This window comes from Salmo trutta, chromosome 4 (assembly GCF_901001165.1).
Source record: "Salmo trutta chromosome 4, fSalTru1.1, whole genome shotgun sequence".
NCBI classification, from domain to species: domain Eukaryota; kingdom Metazoa; phylum Chordata; class Actinopteri; order Salmoniformes; family Salmonidae; genus Salmo; species Salmo trutta.
The window spans coordinates 41,766,496-41,787,908 of NC_042960.1; the positions used below are offsets into that span (position 1 = coordinate 41,766,496).

General features: G+C 43.0%; 1 protein-coding gene across 3 annotated transcripts; it reads left to right on the top strand.

Moving 5' to 3' along the window:
• The first annotated feature begins 371 nt into the window (after positions 1–371).
• LOC115192364 (discoidin domain-containing receptor 2-like) lies at positions 372–19,598 on the top strand. Of its 3 annotated transcripts, none has more exons than XM_029750763.1 (16): positions 372–497; positions 8,578–8,680; positions 9,861–10,092; positions 10,309–10,456; positions 10,807–10,909; positions 11,973–12,156; positions 12,373–12,613; positions 12,758–12,829; positions 13,605–13,741; positions 13,946–14,165; positions 14,336–14,580; positions 14,830–14,957; positions 15,185–15,382; positions 18,434–18,668; positions 18,979–19,128; positions 19,235–19,598. In XM_029750763.1, the coding sequence occupies exons 1-16, from the start codon at positions 416–418 to the stop codon at positions 19,364–19,366; spliced, it is 2,610 nt and encodes an 869-aa protein (XP_029606623.1). In that variant the 5' UTR covers positions 372–415; the 3' UTR covers positions 19,367–19,598. The 3 variants fall into 3 exon arrangements, with proteins under 3 accessions (XP_029606623.1, XP_029606625.1, XP_029606624.1); XM_029750765.1 differs by having other exon boundaries at positions 13,997–14,165; XM_029750764.1 differs by having other exon boundaries at positions 13,629–13,741.
• Positions 19,599–21,413: the final 1,815 nt, after the last annotated feature.

Sequence of the window (21,413 nt, forward strand, 5' to 3'; positions counted from 1 at the left end):
TGACTTTAATATCCCTTTGCTATTCGCTTGTGTTAAGGTAATGATGAATGGAAATTCCACTTTTAGACAGCAATTATTGTCTTTATTGAGCAAATGAAAACCATTCCTCCAGTAAAAGCTGCAGCTTTCCCATAGAACCTCTCAGATGGTCTGGTTCCCTGGAGGAAAGACATAAAACCGCATCAGCTGCCTGAATATACCACATGGATCCAAACACGGACCCTTGAACCTTTGTTTCATTTCATCACAGTCCAAATATTCCAACTTGTATGACATATTTTGACTGTCTGTTGTTTTCCCATTGATTTCAGGTTTGAAGACCCTCTGTGTGTGTGTGTGTGTGTGTGTGTGTGTGTGTGTGTGTGTGTGTGTGTGTGTGTGTGTGTGTGTGTGTGTGTGTGTGTGTGTGTGTGGGATGAAGCGCCAATGGGACAAACACTTCCCGTTGCTCATCCTTCTCTATCTGGTAGGAGACGTCACCTCACAGGTTAACCCAGGTGAGTGTTGCCATGGAAACGGTATGGGGAGCTGTGTGTACGTGTGTGTGTGTGTGTGTGTGTGTGTGTGTGTGTGTGTGTGTGGGTGTGTGTGGGTGTGTGTGTGTGTGTGTGTATGTGTGTGTGTGTGTGTGTGTGTGTGTGTGTGTGTGTGTGTGTGTGTGTGTGTGTGTGTGTGTGTGTGTGTGTGTGTGTGTGTGTATGTGTGTGTGTGTGTGTGTTTGTCCATGTGGTGGCCTTAATTGCTACTGCTGTCTCTTTGATATGAGTAGGACTGTTCTGGTGTCCATGGTTTTCTCCACTTTTACCACTCTATGGGTGCTTCACTGAGGGAAAGTGTGATGTCAATGAGACGACCAATTATATTTTACAAGGAAACAGAGACAACGTTTGTTGAGCAGAGACGGATCACTGACAACCAGTAGGCAACAGAGAGAAACTCTGAGTCAACTCCTGATAAATACAATGACTTGGGACTATAGTATGTATGACAACATTATAGAGCTGTTGTCATTAAATAGAGGTTTATAATTGGATAAAAGAGCAGGGCACAAGGCCAAACTCTGTGTGTGTGTGTGTGTGTGTGTGTGTGTGTGTGTGTGTGTGTGTGTGTGTGTGTGTGTGTGTGTGTGTGTGTAAATAGAAGTCCCCACAAGAATAGTAAAATAACAAAAATATGACCAACTGCGGACATTTTGTTGGTCTCTACAAGGTAAAATGTTATTTCAATGGGGTTTTGGGTTAAGGTTAGAATTAGGGTTAGGAGCAAAGGTTAGTTATAGGGTTAGGGTGAGGAGCTAGGTTTAAGGTTAGGGTAAGAGTACGGGTTAGGGTTAAGTTTAGGGTTAGGGGTTCGGGAAAATAGGATTTTGAATGGGACTGAATTGCGTGTCCCCGCAAGGTTAGCTGTACAAGACTGTGTGTGTGTGTGTGTGGTATTTTACAGCTGTGGCAGTCTACTCTGAGAGAGGGGGAGATAATTGTAGAGTCAGTTCTCCACATTAACATTGCTTTTTAATTAAAGCCTGCTCCAGGCAAACTACAAACACACCAGAACATTTCTCACAAAATTGTCTGGGGTGCCTCGAAGCAAACAAAGGCTATGTTACATATGCTGTAAACTTTTATTTTCTGTGGCTTGGTGCAGGGAAACAACAATTTATTTTCATGGACTTTCATGAACACACATCAAAACTTCAACGTCTTTAACAGTAGAGTGACAGACACATACACACACACACTGGACACACTGGACACACCAGTGGCGGCAAGTGCCGTTTAAAATGAGGGACGAGTGAGGACGATTTCTTTTCATGAGCCTGGCGTTATTTCTATTGCAGCGTATTGGATGGCTGTCATGACTCTTTCCACATTTTGCTACATTACAGCCTTCTTCTAAACATTCTTTTTTTTATATCTTCATAAATCTACACACAATATCCCATAATGACAAAGCAAAAACTGTTTTTTTGAAATGTTTGCAAATGTATTCAAAATATAAACGAAAATATTCCATTTACATAAGTATTCAGACCCTTTACTCAGTACTTTGTGGAAGCAGCGATTACAGCCTCAAATCTTCTTGGGAATGACGCTACAAGCTTGGCACACCTGTATTTGTGCAGTTTCTCCCATTCTTCTCTGCAGATTCTCGCAAACTCTGTCCGGTTGGATGGGGAACGTTGCTGCACAGCTATTTTCAGCTCTCTCCAGAGATGTTTCATTGGGTTCAAGTTCAGGCTCTGGCTGGGCCACTCAAGGACATTCAGAGACTTGTCCTGAAACCACTCCTGCGTTGTCTTGGCTGTGTGGTTTGGGTCGTTGTCCTGTTTGGTGGAAGTTTCACCATTAAGGATTCCAGCTTTAACTCTTTACAGTCCATATTGCACTCTTCACCCTTCTTCCTGGTAGTGTGGTAGCACACTATCACTTCACTTAAGGTTCCAAAACCATATGCATTTGCATGGTAGTTACATAGGTGCAGTGTATTGACACTGCATTAACACATTGTTAAATGGTTTGTAGAAATGTCCAAAAACAGTTTTCGCTTTGTCATTAATGGGGTACTGTGTGTAGATTAATGAGGATATTGTTTTATTTAATCAATTTTAGAATAAGGCTGTAAATGTAACAAAATGTGGAAAAAGTCAAGGGGTCTGAATACTTTCCAAATGCACTGTAGTAAAACCAAAAGCTTACAATGACTTAGAAGAGTTCCAGTGTTGCGTTGGATAGTCAAAGCCAGCTAGCTATCATAGCATCCCTCTGTTTGAACAGGGTGTTTGAGTAGGCTTAACTGGCTAGTTGCATTTGCTAGCTAAGTAGGCCTAAGTGAAACTGAAAAAAATGACAATCTCTCTTGCTTCTCTTTGTTCAAAACTGTTCAACTATTGTCTTTCTCTCTCTTTGAGTCAACTACTCACCACATTTTATGATTTCACTACTATATTAATTCTCTCATCCTTTGATTGGGTTGACAACATATCAGTTCATGCTGCAAGAGCTCTGATAGGTTGGAGGACGTCCCCCTGAAGTTGTCATAATTACTGTGTAAGTCTATGGAAGGGGGTGAGAACCATCCGGCTATACCTGGTGCTACCCTGAGTGCTGTCGAGGCTACTGTAGACCTTTATTGCAAAATAGTGTGTTTTAATCAATTATTTGGTTACATGTGATTATATTTAGTATAGTTTTATCTAAAAATGATTACTTTTTTCAATGTTTTACCATTTTTATTTTTAAGAAATTCACTGAGGGGGATGGTCCTCCCCTTCCTCCTCTGAAGAGCCTGAGACACACCCTTCTCTCCATTCATGCGTGTATTTTACAGCCTACAGTGTGGCTGATCTTTAAGACTAGCATGTTGCTATATTGGCAGACAGAGAGAGAGAGAGAGAAGGTTTATACAAAATGGGTGTTCTCTCCAATGGGACAGAGCAGTGAAGTGGTGGGTGCTGTGGTTGTTTTCAGGCCTGTCTACATCTCGTCATCTCTGTTGCTAGAAGTCTCTGACCGGGTTTATGAGATGTGCTCCGGATATACAGCAGAGTGGTCAGCTTGACAGTGTACAGCTTTAGTCTACCCTTATTACTTGATCAACAGTCCAATCTTATCCCAACCTGAATCCACCTCTGTTTCTCCATCTATCTCTACTCCAGGCTTATTCCAGTCTCTATGGCTCCTACTCTACAGTGAAAGCATGTCGCCCACTCAGAATGGAAATGGGAAAGACAGAGATGGTATAACTGCACTGCCCAGGAATTTTAAACAGGGGAAAGTTGGCATCACCATGCATCTCAGTGCTACTAAATTCAGCTATGCATATTTCCTGCCTTCTGTTTTTTTCCTCTCCATCCTTGCAGCAAAATGATATTTAGACACAGTAAGACCTGTGATTGAGTCAACGAGACTCATAGCAAAACTGTAGAGTGACAAGGGACAGACAGACGCACAATTCCCTCATCCATTCTCGGGTGTTTCAGAGAATCTTTGCCCAGTTTAGAGGATTTGAAATCTGGAAATAATTAAGACTTCTCTCTCACTCGCCGTCAGCAAAATTATCCTCCACAATGGGGGATATTTGGGATTTAGAACATTTTGTTGCATGAATTTAAATTAACTTTGGCCATGTTCGGGTGCATTAGTACTCTGCACTCCACCACTTCTGAGTAATCAACAATCCCAGCAAATACACATGGGAAGCCCATTTCAATATACTTTCCTGCTGTCAGTATGTCTGGAATGCATTAACCACAGACTCTGCATGCACAACACACACCCAAAAATAAACTCCCACCAAGGTCAGATCGTCCCGTGATTTAAGGCTGGGTACAGCCATTGCGATGAAGATATTGTTCTCAAAATATTACAATGGAAAGGCTATGAGACAGTTTACACAAGATGGCCAAGGACAACATTGAGTATAAAATCAGAGTACTGTGTGTGTGTGTGTGTGTGTGTGTGTGTGTGTGTGTGTGTGTGTGTGTGTGTGTGTGTGTGTGTGTGTGTGTGTGTGTGTGAGTGTGTGTGTGTGTGTGTGTGTGTGTGTGTGTGTGTGTGTGTGTGTGTGTGTGTGTGTGTGTGTGTGTGTGTGTGTGTGTGTGTGTGTGTGTTTGGAGCCTGTGGTTAGACAGCAAACACTATGAAACAAGCCTGCCTTTCACTGGCCAGAGCACGAGCACAGAGAAGAAAAAGGGGTGAGAGAGGGAAAGAAGCCACTTGGAGCTGGATCGGTGTGTGTGTGTGCTTACGTGTGTGACCTGTAAGAGTATGTGCCAATATGGATGTGAGAGGGTTCGTCCAGCTCTCTCTTTCTATATTTGGGCAGCAGGTAGCCTAGTGGTTAGAGCGTTGGGCCAGTAACCAAAAGGTTGCTGATTTGAATACCCGTACTGACAAGGTGAAAAACCCTAATTTGCTCCAGGTGTGTCGTACTACTATGGCTGACTCTGTAAAACAACACATTTCACTGCACCTATCTGATGTAGGTAAAAATAAAAACATGTTTTTTTTTCTCTTTCTCGCTCCACACAGGGCTGGTATTTTTCCACCTTTTCAGAGGTGATATTTTATTTTTAGATGGTGTGTATGTGTACACATTTTACTATACTTGTGAGTACAAGGAAGGCCTCACAAGAATAGTAAACCAAATCAAATTCAGAAATGAGAGGACATTTAGATGGTCCTCACTTATAAAAAGGCCATTTTAGGCTAAGGGGTTAGGTTAAGGGTTAGAATTAGGGTTAGGAATTAGGGTTTGGGTTTAAGTTAAGGGTTAGGGTTTAGGGAAAATAGAATTTTGAATGGAAATCAATTGTTGGTCCTCACAAGTGCCCCATGGGTAACCCCTGAGGGTAAGCTAGATAAACACCCCACAAACCAACATTTAGGAGAGACGTTCATCCGGCGCACTGAAAAACGCCTCTCTCTCGCTCTCTCTCCTCCTTTATTGCGTGCTTTAGTTTAGGATGTGGTCTGAGCCACTGATAATGACTTATTTTCACCAATTACATCCAAGGCAATTACAGATTCTTTCTCTGCTTTCTCCTCTATTGTCTCTGGGCTGAGCCAATGGATCTGTCTGGCTGTAGTTAATGGAAAATTACCTTATTATGGAACAGTTTTCTTTTTGTACCAAGTGAATCCCACATAATGTGATTGTTCGGAGTTTCATTCTGTTGTATTTGTGTCCTGCTATGACACTAATATGACACGCTTCATTCATTAAATATCAAGTAAATAATGTTGTGATTTTTCAGTTACTCTAGTCTGAAAACAACAATCAATTGCTCTGTGAATGCATGCAAAGTCAGGCCGAGTCTCACCCTATTTTTCTCTCTTTCTCTCTGGTTCTCTTTCTCCCTGCCTCTGTTTGCAGTGTACACCTGTATGTGAATGGACTCATGTTTCTCCTCTCACTCATAGATCAGTGGTGAATTACAGATGTAGGATCAATTTGAGCCAGTTTGCTACAGCAGGAAAATAATCCTGCAGCAACAGGAAATGTCAATTATTATGTGGATTATTTTTGATGGGGTTGATGTATTTTTCGTAAAGGAAAATCAATTCTGAAAAAGTAGAAACTGCAAACTTCAGAAGCCTTTTTAAACCTCAAATACAATACAAGTTAGAAATGTCCTGCATTGCAGGAAAGGTGTCCTGCTACAGGGTGATCAAATTAAGATCCTACACCTGCACTATGGTCAACAAGCCCAACTTCCACCACTCATATATTAAAGGTTGACTTTCGGCATGAAAAATGGTCCAACTCTGCCTCTTTCTCAATTTCCAAACAGAAATGTGCTGTGTCTTCGGTGCTTCATCGATTTGTCATTCTGGTCATGTGCTCCGCAATTGACGTAGCTAGTTCGTTAGCTAAGTTAGCCACTATAGCTAGCCCATAACACCTCCAGTATGTGTTGACGTCATTTCACAGGATTTGTTTTTGGATGGAAGCTGTAGAAATAGATAAGAAATGGCACTTCTGTAGCCAAATATCTTATTCATCTTTTTTTAAAGCATTAAATGACTTGGTATGGTGGTGCATTGTTGTACAGTTTAAAGCTGTTATTTTGGGGGTTTTGCCCAAAGTCGACCTTTAAGCACAGCATTTTCATCACGTGCACAGATCTGTGCAAACGAGTACTGTGCACACTGTATTATAATCTACAGTGTGAATCAATTTGATTTCATCTTTATTAATTAACCAGAGTTTAGTAAATTGTTGTAAAACATTTTATGGATGTTTTCCTCACTGCTCGCATATGGAGTCTTAGAATTGCCTGGAGAGCCAATGAAATGTTCCCGAATACAACACATGAATCAAAACTGACATTATTATTGGAGGAATTGCAGATGTTATCACATTTGATTGCAATTATGTTACCAAGGGTACCACTAATAGACTGAAAATATGAAAAGTGTGTGATGATTATGGCTGACATGTCTGTCTAAGCATGAAGGAGGCGGGAGATGGGGGAGGGAGGACAGGAGAAGATAAAGAGAGGAGAATGGGAGGGAGGAAAGGAGGAGGTGCGGAGGAGAAGGTAGTCTCACATCTGGAATAGTTTTTTGTTTTGGGACGGATCTGTTTCTGGAGTGAGTCTCACCGTCACTGCCAGGACGAACCCTGAGAGGTTTCCCCATATTGATTTTTAAGCAAACATTTGGAAGAGGGAAGGAGGACAGAAAGAAAGAAAGGATAAAAAAGTGAGCTGAGGGGCCATGCTGAAGGGAGAGTCTCCCTGGCCTGCACTTCCTCCTCCACTCCATGGGACCAGCCTGACCCCAAGATATCACACACTCTGTACACTTCAGTATAAACACACACAAACATACAGGTATTTCTCTCTCTCTGTCCCTTTGTCTTTCTGTATCTCTGTCTGTTTCTCTGTCTCTCAGGCTCTCTATCTCTCTCTCCAAGTGTTCCCTTGTACTTCCTCTGCCATTCATACTGACCAGCATGACACTGTGCTACCACACACACTGTAGAAACTACGGTATACACACACACACATTCAGATAGTTTGGGGAAGTGTTTAGCCGGAAAGCAGAGAAGTCATTGGTTCAGTTGTCTCCAAGTTAATGGTTAGCATCAGTTTTCTTACTGAGTAGTGAAGACCGTTGAAGCAATGATATGGCCAGTGATTATTATAAACCTCAATAAATAGTCCATAAACTCCCAGCCCTGGGCTAATATTGATGGAAAATCACCTAATATTTTTACTTCCAGAAACAGCAACAAAGTAAAGAAATTCTATTTCAGGCTTGTAAAAGTTAAAAGATACCATCTCTTCTATTTCCCAAGTAGTTACCCGCTTGCCCAGCGGATCGCAGTGAAACAGGATGAAATGTTCAAACGCCCACAGTTAACTTTGATCGCTCCACTCTGCTACAGGGGAAAGACCACACAGGAGCAAGGGGGTATTCTCTAAAACACACACCTCACTACCCCTTATGTTTGCGCTGGCAGAGAGGTTGAACGGATCCCTGCTCTTTATTTCAATAAAGCAACCACACTCTTAGTGCTGGGGAGAGGGGATGTGTTTTTGTGCCCACCCTGACTAAACGCCCACCTCCCTCTCAATTTCAGATTGTGATGACTCGAAATTTGATTTTAGAGGAATGGAGTAGGAGGGTTGTATGTCTGTGGTTTATAATAATTCATAATAATGGTTAATGTCTGAAGGTCTATAGTTTATAGACACCACCACTGTGGTTGGTCTGGCTGGGCTGGGCTGGGGGAGTTATGATTAAAACCCAGTATATAGTATTTAAAACCATGGCACCAGGTGGAGGAGATTAGACACATAATCCAGGTCAATACAGACTGTGTGTTTATGTCTGAGACCTCAGTAAGAGTTACCACCACACACCTTGGTGTAGTGCAGGTGGTCCTGTGAACCGTGCTCGCGTGACGAGTAACTTTGCCTGTGGTAGCTCCTTGAGCTAATGTCTATGCTTTACATTGTTTCATTAACGGGTTGTTCATACTTGAGCGCATGTTTGGGGGTGTGTGTGTGGGTATGTGCATGACTGTGTGTTTGCATGTGTGTGTACTAAAAGCTGCCTTGTGTTGTAGGTGTGTGTCGGTACCCTCTGGGGATGTCAGGAGGGCAGATTCAGGATGAAGACATCTCAGCCTCCAGTCAGTGGTCTGAGTCGACTGCTGCTAGATACGGCAGGTAATGTACACGCACACACACACACACACACACACACACACACACACACACACACACACACACACACTGAGTGTACAAAACATAATATTGAGTTGCACCCACTTTTGCACTCAGAACAGCCTCAATTCGTCAGGGCATGGACTCTACAAGGTGTCAAGTGTTCCACAGGGATGCTGGCCCATGTTAACTTCAATTGTTCCCACAGTTGTGTTCAGTTGGCTGGATGTCCTTTGGGTGGTGGACCATTCTTGATACACACGGGAAACTGTTGAGCGTGAAAAACTCAGCAGCGTTGCAGTTCTTGACACAAACCAGTGCGCCTGGCACCTACTACCATACCCCGTTCAAAGGCACTTCAATCTTTTGTCTTGCCTATTCACCCTCTGAATGACACACATACACAATCTGTGTCTCATTTGTCTCAAGGCTTAAAAATCCTTCCTTAATCTGTCTCCTCCCTTTCATCTACACTGATTGAAGTGGATTTAATAAGTGACATCAATAAGGGATCATATCTTTCACCTGGATTCACCTGGCCAGTCTATGTCATGGAAAGAGCATGTGTTCCTAATGGTTTGTACACTCAGTGTATACATACATACATTTGAATTTCAATTTAGTAGACTGGACACATACATCCGCCCCCAGAACTACACACATGAACTCGCATGTACACTCGTATGCACTCACACACAAAAGTTTTCAGTAGCGTGTGTTCGTGTGTGTTTTCAATAAACTGCGCATCAATTCCCGCTCTCAGCTTGTTGTGGATAAGCCTAGAAAGAACAAGAGAGAAAGAAACCGAGAGAGAGAGAGTGAATCTGTGTGTGCATATGTGTGCGTGTTGGGAGAGTGTGGGTGGCCTGCACTCAGTGTAAGGAACATAATCTATGTTATTTTTATTGTGACCTAGCTTCCCCTCTCCCTTGCCAGCTCAGCCCTAAATGAACACTTTCACATTCATTTACGACAAAGGTGTTTGTTTAATAGGCTGTATGAACTGACATCCAGCCACCACACTCACTTTCCACTCACCTCTCCTTTCCCTCCACCCCCTCTCTCTCTCTCTGTTTTCTCCTGCCTCCCTTTCGCTCATTCTCACTCTCCTTTTTTTCTATGCGTTATCTTCCTCTCTCCTCACTCTCCTCCTACTTCCCCACTCCTCTCCTCCCTCTCCCAGGTTGGACTTTGAGGAGGGTGATGGTGCGTGGTGTCCAGAGAGAACGGTGGAACCAGACAGCCTGAAGGAGTTCCTCCAGATAGACCTGCGTTCCCTCCACTTCATCACCCTGGTGGGCACCCAGGGCCGCCACGCAGGGGGCATCGGCAACGAGTTCGCCCAGATGTACAAGATCAAATACAGCCGTGACGGCAGCCGCTGGATCTCCTGGAGGAACAGGCAAGGCGAACAGGTAATCAATCAGTTATTGATTATTGATGAAGTTGATTATTGGTTGACAGGGACAGGAATATAAAAATGTTGATCATAAAATATTGATTGGTAAAGGTGCTACTGGTGATTTGTGATGGCGATCTAGGTGGTTAAGGGAACTGGAATGTGTGAGTTATTGCTTATTATTTAGGCTAATTGATTGATTGATTATTATCTGTGGGTGACATGGCTATAGGTCATTGAGGGGAACAGGAATGCATATGACATCATGCTGAAGGACCTGGAGCCTCCGATCATCGCCCGCTTCGTGAGGTTCATGCCCGTCTCAGACCACTCTATGAACGTCTGCATGAGGGTGGAGCTCTACGGCTGTGAATGGCTCGGTAAGACAGGGGGGAGGAGAGAGGGAGAGGTGGAGGAGCTCCCAATTGTGAACCATAGTTAGACAGATGTAGCACATGGGGATGTGTGAAACTTACTCCTCAGCCTGAAGTGTCGCCACTTGCGCCGCCGAATTGCTAGCCTTTCACATGGCGCCGACTGGTAAGACGCTTCAGGAGGGCGGTCACGTGTGCTAGCAAGGCAGAGGTCCTGGGTTCGAGCTTCAGTGTGAGTGGAATCAGGAGGAAGTTGTACACGCTAAGAAACAGCGTGACATCCTTTACATAGAGTTCGGCAAACAGTGCTTAGGTTTCAGCTCAGTAGGCTAATACAGAGTCCCTCTCTCTGTCAGACGGTCTGGTGTCCTACAACGCTCCAGCAGGAGAACAGATGAGTCTTGAGGGCCAGCCTGTCCACTTCAACGATTCGGTGTACGACGGAGCCGTCATCTATAGGTGGGTGTGCATCGCTCCTACTTTTCATCCTCCCTCATCATCTTGCTCTTCCTCCTTTCTCTTTTTCTTCATCTCCTTGTCCTTATTTCTTTCTCCTTTTCATTCTGCCTGTCTTAAAGTATCCCTCCTCTCTCTCGGTTTATCCAACCTCCTCCTTAGTTCTTCCTCTCCTCCTTTTGTCCTTCCTTCACCAATCTCGGAGTTGTGGTTCCACGCTGGCCCCGTTATTGCCTGGTTGCTGTAGTTACAGCAGGATGTAGACAGCGCAAAGGCATGGGTCACTGTGGTTTTGTCACGCATACACACACACATACACACACACACATACATACACACACACAAGCATGCTTCTCTGCACAGTAATGCGCTGGAGTGTTACGAACACACACAGAGACAATTACACCCACACATGGCTTCTGGTGCATGAACGCGTGGGAGAGTTTGAGTCAGTGTCTTTGGACTTAAACTTGACTTCTTGAGAACATAAATGATTATGTGGGTATCCTTGCTGCCTTTCTGTGTTGGTGTTTGAGTCACTGTGTGCTGAATAATTTCCTCCATGACGCTGCCCTCAGTTTGTCTCTGCTATAGAAGTCTGTCTATCTCTCTTTCTCTCTCTGCTTCTCTTTCTCTCCCTCTCTCTCTGAGTTTGAGTCTGTGAATGTAGTCTGAGAAGAGAAAATGGCTAAGGTTTTGATACCACTGCCAAGATGAGATGTTGAATGTGGAAAACATGATGCTGCCACCTAGTGGTGGGTGGAGGGAAGTTGAACAAACAGATAGCTGAATAGTTTCTGTCAAGCTTCCCTTTCACAAAATGAATATTGTGCGTTTTAAAATAAATACTTGGTAATTAAACATGAAAATAGCAATTATTGTGTGTCAAGCAAAGTTGTCAAGTAGTTGTTTACACGTTGTCAGGTCTCCTTAAGGATAGTTCACACAGTCACTCTCTGGTTCACCCCAAAAAACACATTTTTAGTTTGTATTTTGACTACCTCACAATCCTCGAACTCTGAGCTCTATCTTTATCTCCTCTTCTCTCTTTCTTCTCCATCTCCAGTATGACGGAGGGCCTGGGCCAGCTGACTGATGGAATGTGTGGATTAGATGACTTCACCCACAGCCACGTCTACAATGTGTGGCCTGGCTACGACTACGTAGGTTGGACCAACGAGAGCTTCCCCAACGGATACGTGGAGATCATGTTCGAGTTCGACCGCACACGCAACTTCACCACCATGAAGGTGTGGGTGGGTGGGTGGGTGGGTGGCTGGGTGGGTGTGGGTGTCAGGGGCTGTTATCTCCCAGCGGTTATTTACAGTGTGTGTAAGGGGAGTTGGTCTTTTTTATTCCCAAATAACAGGCATTACAGTTTTTTCCAATCACCAGACCACATTTTCACAGATTTCACTCTTCATAACGTATTCCCCTCTTGCTCCCCCATCTCTCTCTGTCTCTAGGTGCACTGTAACAACATGTTCACCCGGCATATCAAGGCATTCCGCCAGGTGGTGTGTTACTTCCGTTCCGAGGCTGACTGGGAGGCCACGCCCCTTTCCTTCAGCCCTGTGGTTGACGACGTCAATCCCAGCGCCCGATTCATCACTGTCTCTCTGGCCAATCACATGGCCAGTGCTATGAAGTGCCATTTCTACTTCGCTGACACCTGGATGATGTTTAGCGAAATCACCTTCCAGTCAGGTAAATGTTTACACATACACACACACCTGAGATCACCTCCAAATCATGTGCTGTAGAGAAAACACACCTTGTTTGGTTTGAATATTCATCTGTAAAGTATTATCAGTGCTTTGTTGTGATTTACGTCTGTCTATTCTCTTCCAGACACAGCCATGTACAATACTACCCTGGCTCCGCCCAAGACTGGCAGTGGCCCCCCCACCAGCACTCAACCAGGTCAGTTCCCACTACACATGCATTGCAAACGCGCTTTATCAGTTTTTACCTCTTTTACCACACACTCCCACCCGTGAGCAATGGCTGTGGCAAAAACCCACTTCTTGCTTTAAGATCGGACCCTTTTTTTTCAATTTTCGCCTAAAATTACATACCCAAATCTAACTGCCTGTAGCTCAGGACCTGAAGCAAAGATATGCATATTCTTGATACCATTTAAAAGGAGATGTGAAATGAATGTAGGAGAATATAACAAATTAGTTCTGGTAAAAGATAATACAAAGAAAAAACCATGCATATTTTTGGTGTACTGTCTTGAAAATGCATGAGAAAGGCCATTGTGTATTATTCCAGCCCAGGTGCAATTTAGATTTTGGCCACTAGATGACAGCAGTGTACGTGCAAAGTTTAGACTGATCCAATGAACCATTGCATTTCTGTTCAAAATGTTGTATCAAGACTGCCCAAATGTGCCTAATTGGTTTATTAATAACTTTTTAAGTTCATAGCTGTACACTCTCCTCAAATAATAGCATGGTATTCTTTCACTTGTAATAGCTGCTGTAAATTGGACAGTGCAGTTAGATTAAGAAGAATTTAAGCTTTCTGCCAATATCAGATATGTCTATGTCCTGGGAAATGTTCTTGTTACTTACAACCTCATGCTAATTGCATTAGCCTACAGTAGCTCAACCGTCCCGAGGGGACCCACCAATCCTGTAGAGGTTAATTCTATCATCCAATCGAATGGTGTCTTCCCCCATCCCCTCCCCAGGGGATGACCCCACCCACAAAATAGACGACAGCAACACCAGAATTCTGATTGGCTGCCTGGTGGCCATCATCTTCATCCTCGTTGCCATCATCGTCATCATCCTCTGGAGGCAGGTCTGGCAAAAGATGCTGGAGAAGGTGAGAGATCCCGCCTGTTCACACATGTTTTATCTGAGCCACAAAGCGTTTTGATGCACCATGTCTTTGAATGTTAAAGTTAGTTTGTGACTGTTCGGTACTATCGGGAAACGCAAAATATTATACAAATCTTACTATTTGCCATGTGTTGATCAATCAGGACTGGTCAGATGTGTCTCTTCACCCCAGCATCCTTTATTCTAGGCCTCGCGGCGGATGCTGGACGATGAACTAACTGCTAGTCTGTCACTACAGAGCGAGACATTCGCCTACAGCCACAACAACCCTTCATCATCGTCAGCACCCAGCGAACAGGAGTCTAGCTCCACCTACGAGCGTATCTTCCCCCTGGGCCCTGACTACCAGGAGCCTTCACGACTGATACGCAAGCTGCCTGAGTTCTCCCACAGCTCGGAGGAGGCCGGTGAGTAGACACAAAGGCAGGGTTTAAATTACCAGAAAAGACATGTGCAAGCGTTGGGTTACGGAGGTTGAAAAAATTGGATGTCTGCATTCTGTAAGCATGAAGTCACCCTATTGTGTATTATCATGTCATATTGCTGATTTATCTTCAACTCTTTTCTCTGGTTCCAGCATTGACCAGCACAGTGGTGGCAGTGACAGCCTCCAAGGCTCCCACGGCAACATTTGCCCAGGACGGAGTCCCTCACTACGCCGAGGCAGACATCGTCAACCTGCAGGGCGTAACTGGGGGCAACACGTACGCGGTCCCTGCTCTAACCATGGACCTGCTGTCAGGGAAAGATGTGGCGGTGGAAGAGTTCCCCAGGAAACTGCTCACCTTTAAAGAAAAGCTGGGCGAAGGACAGTTTGGAGAGGTTTGTGCTCTCTGGACATCACATAGTAAACAGAAATCAATTCTGTGAACGATTTACATTACATCAATTAAACTAATTTCTTATGCCCTTCTGAGATAAAGAACATTGATCAGGGTCATTGAATAGATTAATCTGGTGATTTAAGCTCGAGAAAAAGCTTTCACAACTTTTGTGGCTCTTTAGAACCATCGTTAGTGACCATTAGATGTAGTGTGTTGATCAGAGCCTTCATGTTTCGTCCCCCTACAGGTCCACCTGTGTGAGGCAGAGGGCATGCAGGAGTTTATGGATGAGGATTTCTCCTTCGACATCAGTGACAACCAGCCAGTACTGGTGGCTGTTAAGATGCTAAGAGCAGACGCTAACAAAAACGCCAGGTGAGGGGGGCCACGTGCCTGATTAGAGAATACAGTGAATGTCTGCACATGCTGCTCCCAAATGTACTGTCCACATAGACATGTTTTTTGAGTGATTCTTCCAGCACCAGTACACATTTTGAATGTGTGTGTTGTGAGATATATTCCCATATATGAATCAAAGCTCTCACAGTCTCCCCTCTGACTTCTAACCTCTGCCCTTGTCTGTGTTCCTACGTTATCATCAGGAACGACTTCCTGAAGGAGATTAAGATCATGTCTCGTCTGAAGGACCCTAACATAATCCGTCTGCTGGCCGTGTGTATCTGCAGTGACCCCCTCTGCATGATCACAGAGTACATGGAGAATGGAGACCTCAACCAGTTCCTGTCCCGCCATGAACCTGAAGGACAGCTAGCGCTCATCAGCAACGCACCCACCGTCAGGTAAGGGTGAGGGGAGGGGGGAGTGTGGGTGTGTCGGGTGAGATGGATGTGATTTTGATGTGCAGGCAATCCTCGATTGACTTATGTGAAAGCTGAGTCTATATTGCGTTCAAAGAGGAAAATGAGGACTCGCAGGTGTAAGTCGATCCAAACATTGTTAGCGCATAAAATTAGCGCAAATTTCTTTATTGTGCTGTATTCCTGTGAGCATGCCACCCAAAATGCACTCAAGAACTGGGCACCCCTGAGCGCATCCCTGATTTGGCTCGACGTCTGGAATTCAATCAGCTCAGTTTGAATTGCGGCCTCATCCAGCAAGGGTGTCGTTTTCTTAGCAAGGGAGGATCATTCTCCACCTGGGCAGACTGTGAGAGGATCACGTACAAACGCAATGATATCCTTGGGCATGCTGTAGTCTTCAAATCTGGTGGAGAAGTTGTCCCTCAGCTGCTTGATGTAATTTTCCATCACCTCTGTGACAATGCAGCGGCCTGGCCCCTCTGTCCAAATCGAACAACTCAAGCTTCCCAGTAAAGGCCTCAAGTTTTTCCACCTTGTCCACGACTGTTTTCCCTCTTACCCGTTTAAGTGACAGAATATGTCAGCCAGAAAAGCTGTGCGTGTGTGGGTAGCTTGCAGTTAACATTTCAAGCTACTTTGAAAGTTCCATGCTTAGATTCATAATGACGTCCGAGATTGAATTATTTGCAGCAACATTTTCATTGCAAATAAGACACACTGGCTTGGCATTGGGAAAATGTGGTAAAATGAACGCATATCTCTCTGTACATTCTATCCTGAAACTTCCATTTTGATTATCCACCTTTTTTGAGAGCAACATTTTCCCTTGCTTGCAAGCTAATTGTTCTGAACCAATGTTGATGTTAAAAAAGAAGTGTAGCCTACAGTGGGCTACATAGTCCTGCTTTTCCCCACCAATCAATGCATAGAGAAATAGACAAAAATAATAATTGAATAGAGACATGGTGATTCCATGAGCGTAATCAGATCAAAATTATTGTTATTGTCACTGAATTTATTATGTACAAATCAGATGTGTTAAAAATGTTGTTCAATTTGTAGTGTTGGACAATTATAATTGCTAATATTATATACTAATTATGTCCTGGCCCGTCGACTATTAGCTCAGAAGAAATTTGGCCTGAAGCCAAACCTAGTTGACGAACCCTGATTTAGAGACTATTTCAGATGCATTCACATTGAGAAATGCAAATTAGTGATATCTTGCATGCAGCCATATTGTAGTTCTCACTGGTTAAACTGATTTTGGGGGAACTGTCTATATAGAAGTTCCTGTAAAGAAAAAAAACACACAAACACTTTCAAAAATAATTTTGTCCTGTATGAATGAGATTGTTGTTCTATGTTGGTGGGGGGAAACAATATTTCTGTAACTGGAAGCATTTGGGAATGCATAGTAGAAGTTTCACCACGTTGTCTGTAACGCTACGAGCCAGGTCTAAAGGGGAAATCTGGGATTCATACAACAACAAAGCAGCACTTTAGTCAACAGCTATGGGCTGCAGATGGAAAAATGTAACAACTCTCAAATTCATAGACGGAGCTATGAAGGCAATGAATGACCATCCATGAGATCAAAATGATCAAATATGTTGTACCAAATCCAGATTGTCCCTTTAATTCCAGAGGGCAGGCTTGGAAAGCTACTGAAGTAATCAAGCACATCTTAAGGCATACATACACATACTAAACATTTATTTGGCATGTGCATGTTGTTCTAGGGAGAAATTATGACTGACATTTCTACAGATTTATACCGCACATAGATTTTATCAAATGGGGTTTAGTTCACCTCATGTGACTACAAATCTGAAATGATTGAGACTTTTATAGTTTATTTCCAAATATATATTTGAATGCAGATTACCCTACACTATTGCCTAACACATGGCATCTAGCAGCTTGGAGGGCATTTTTTCATTTGGTTGTAGCCACAAGCACAAAGGAGATCAGAGAACTGAGGGTTTCGGCCCATTTCCACCCCTGAACCAAACCAGCTAGAAAACATGAGTTAATATGCAAGCTGTTAAGCCTATAAGCTGAGCAAGCTAGCTAAAATAGCTGGTGAATATACTTTATCACAATAATCTAGAAAACTAAAGACTACCGATAGTAATTTTATCCACAGCAACCTGTATAATGGTATAGCTAATAAGCCCAGCTATCAGAATGGATAATGCGACCTCTAAATTCTCCTAAATTGCCTCCAGTAAGTCTGTCACTGCAAGATATCTTGTCCCCTGTTCTGTTTACCTGGCTATGCAAATGAAATGACATCGTTATTCTAGGTAGGTGTGTGACTGAAAACAGACATAATTGAGACAGTTGCTTTTAACTCTACTCTCAAAGGTTGTCACGAGGCAGTTTTAATCTTTAATAACAGATAATATATATTTTTTCAATTATACACCATTTTAATAGTTTTTTAGTGGTTGTATCATATGACATTTAAAATGATCCCTTGTCATGACAGATGATAGAGATGTTACATTTTTCAGCATTTGTGGCAGATTTGATTAACTTTCTGCTGAATTGAAGGGTCTACTACAAAGTATGCATTGATGTCATATCATGACCCTTTAAGAAAAAACTATTTATGTAGCCAAAAATGCATTTTATGGTTGGTTGCAACATAGGATATGTGTTTTTCAAATGTGTGCCAAAGTTAAATATTACAATTTTTGTTATGAATTACACCAATTCACAATACTTTTGTTGTTTAAATTCAACCTCGGACAGTTACACCATATGGCATTTTCACCCTTTGACATGCCAAAACTGTAAAAATGTATCATGCTTTATGATACAGTACATTGATGCGGTGCCAAACGGAGGAGAACATGTAGAAATGTGATGTAAGAAGATGTTTTGTATTACAGTTTGTATTTACACATTTACAAGGTTATGTGATGATATTATACAACAGGTGGGTCTAATCCTGAATGCTGATTGGTTAAAACCGCATTCCAGCCGGTGTCAACTCTCCTCTCTTTCTCTTCTCTGCTCCAGCTACAGTAACCTGTGCTACATGGCCACTCAGATTGCCTCAGGGATGAGGTACCTCTCCTCGCTCAACTTTGTCCACAGAGACCTGGCCACGAGGAACTGTCTGGTGGGGAAGAACTACACCATCAAGATCGCTGACTTTGGCATGAGCAGGAACCTGTACAGCGGAGACTACTACCGCATCCAGGGCCGGGCCGTGTTGCCTATACGATGGATGTCCTGGGAGAGCATACTGCTGGTGAGGAGGGAGGGAGGGATGGATGGAAACTGGTGAGACGTGGTGCCCCCCTGATGGTCATACATAGTGTAGATACCTCAGTTTACTTCATGGAATGAGGCCACTGGCTATCAGACCATTCACATTATTAACCTGACTACATTGCACTCCAGTTATAACAATCCCTGATAAAACATTAAATCGCTTTTGTTTACTGTAATGGGCCAGTGAATGAAGGTTTTGGTTATCAGTTGAACTAGCCCCTTTTTAAGCCATAGAAATCAATAACTTACGTAACCTAATGTCTGTTGTTCTGCCTCTTCACTCCCAGGGAAAGTTCACCACAGCCAGTGACGTGTGGGCATTTGGGGTGACGCTGTGGGAGACCCTGACCTTCTGTAACGAGCAGCCTTACTCCCAGCTGACTGACGAACAGGTCATAGAGAACACTGGCGAATTCTTCAGGGACCAGAAACGCCAGGTGAGAGAAACACGCACACACACACTCACCGTGACTCACTCTCTTTTGCTGTACATCTACCTGCCTATGTTCTACTGTGTTGTACCTGATTGTCTATGTGTTGTAGGTCTACCTTCCCCAGCCAGTGCTGTGTCCTGACTCTGTGTATAAGATCATGCTGAATTGTTGGAGGAGGAACACCAAGGAGAGGCCTTCCTTCCAGGAGATCCACCGAGCACTGCTGGAGAGCCAAACTTAGGGCCAGTACCCCTGGGCCAGCACACACACACACATACAGACAGACGGACGGATGAAACGCATCAACAACACATTACGTATCCATCAAAAGTTCAACTCAATTCAACTAATGATGCACGGAAAAAGAAAGGCAAAAATTACAAATGGCTGTCAGATTGTCTCAGATAGAGAAGCCAAAGTGAATTGTAGCAAAGAAAGTTTGGTACTTTTAAAAATGTATAATTTATACAAAATTAAACTATAAATGAGTGTTCCCATCTTGTTTAATGTAGTGTATGGTATTGGCACGCCTATGAATTAAATTGTGTTTTCTTTAAGAAGACTGCTTGAATGTAAATAAGATTGCAAGTTTCATTGATGTCTTAACAAAACATAAGTGTTCAGTTTGGAGATTTTTGGTGAATTTTTATATTTGAAAAGGTTATTCATCTCAGTCAGTCTGACAGTTTATTCAAAGCCAACAGGGATAATTATGTTTTCATAAAAATAATGCATTATAAGACTTGTCATACGCATGATCCTGACTTATTATCAGCCCATTTCAATTAACATTTTAACATTATAACATTATACCTATTGGCTTTTGATTAAGGAGTTACAAGTGATAAACAAATTCATAACATGGACATTAACCAAAACTCAACCATGTCTCAACTGTAGTACTCTGGCATACACTCTGCTACAGTGTCTGCCAGTGATATTTGACCAAGAGTGCTCAGAGACATCAATATGTATGTACTTCTCAAATATTCATATTTTGTATTTATATCTATTGCTTATTTGTTTGTTCTGTTTGCTTCTTGTTTAGACACACCTACTCGTTCTAGGGTTTTTATTTATTTTTAATATTTTCTACATTGTAGAATAATAGTGAAGACATCAAAACTATGAAAGAGCACGTATGGAATCATGTAGTAACCAAAAAAGTGTTAAACAAATCAAAATATATTTTATATTTGAGATTCTTCAAATAGCCACACTTTGCCTTGAAGACAGATGACACTTAGCATTCTCTCAACCAGCTTCAACTGGAATGCTTTTCCAACAGTCTTGAAGTCGTCCCCACATATGCTGAGCACTTGTTGGCTGCTTTTCCTTCACTCTGCAGTCCAACTCATCCCAAACCATCTCAATTGGGTTGAGGTCGGGTGATTGTGGAGGCCAGATCATCTGATGCAGCACTCCATCACTCTCCTTGGTCAAATAGCCCTTACGCAGCCTGGAGGTGTGTTGGGTCATTGTCCTGTTGATAGTCCCACTAAGCACAAATGATAGTCCCACTAAGCACAAACCAGATGGGATGGCGTATCGCTGCAGAATGCTGTGGTAGCCATGCTGGTTAAGTGTGCCTTAAATTCTAAATAAATCACAGACAGTGTCAGCAGCAAAGCACCATCACACCTCCTCCTCCATGCTTCACGGTGGGAACCACACATGCAGAGATCCTTCGTTCACCTACTTGGCATCTCACAAACACATGGCGGTTGGAACCAAAATTTCAAATTTGGACTCATCAGACCAAAGGACAGATTTCCACCGGTCTAATGTCCATTGCTCATGTTACTTGGCCCAATCAAGTCTCTTTTTCTTATTGGTGTCCTTTAGTAGTGGTTTCTTTGCAGCAATTCGACTATGAAGGCCTGATTCACACAATCTCCTCTGAACAGTTAATGTTGAGCTGTGTCTGTTACTTGAATTCTGAAGCATTTATTTGGGAGGCTGGTAACTCTAATGAACTTATCCTCTGCAACAGAGGTAACTCTGGGTCTTCCTTTCCTGTGGTGGTCCTCATGAGAGCCAGTTTCATCATAGCCCTTGATGGTTTTTGCGACTGCACTTGAAGAATCTTTGAAGGTTCTTGACATTTTCCGTAATGACTGACCTTCATGTCTTAAAGTATTGATGGACTGTTCTCTTTGCTTATTTGAGCTGTTCTTGCCATAGTATGGACTTGGTCTTTTACCAAATAGGGTTATCTTCTGTATACCACCCCTACCTTGTCACAACACAGCTGACTGGCTCAAAGGCATTAATAAGGAAAGAAATTC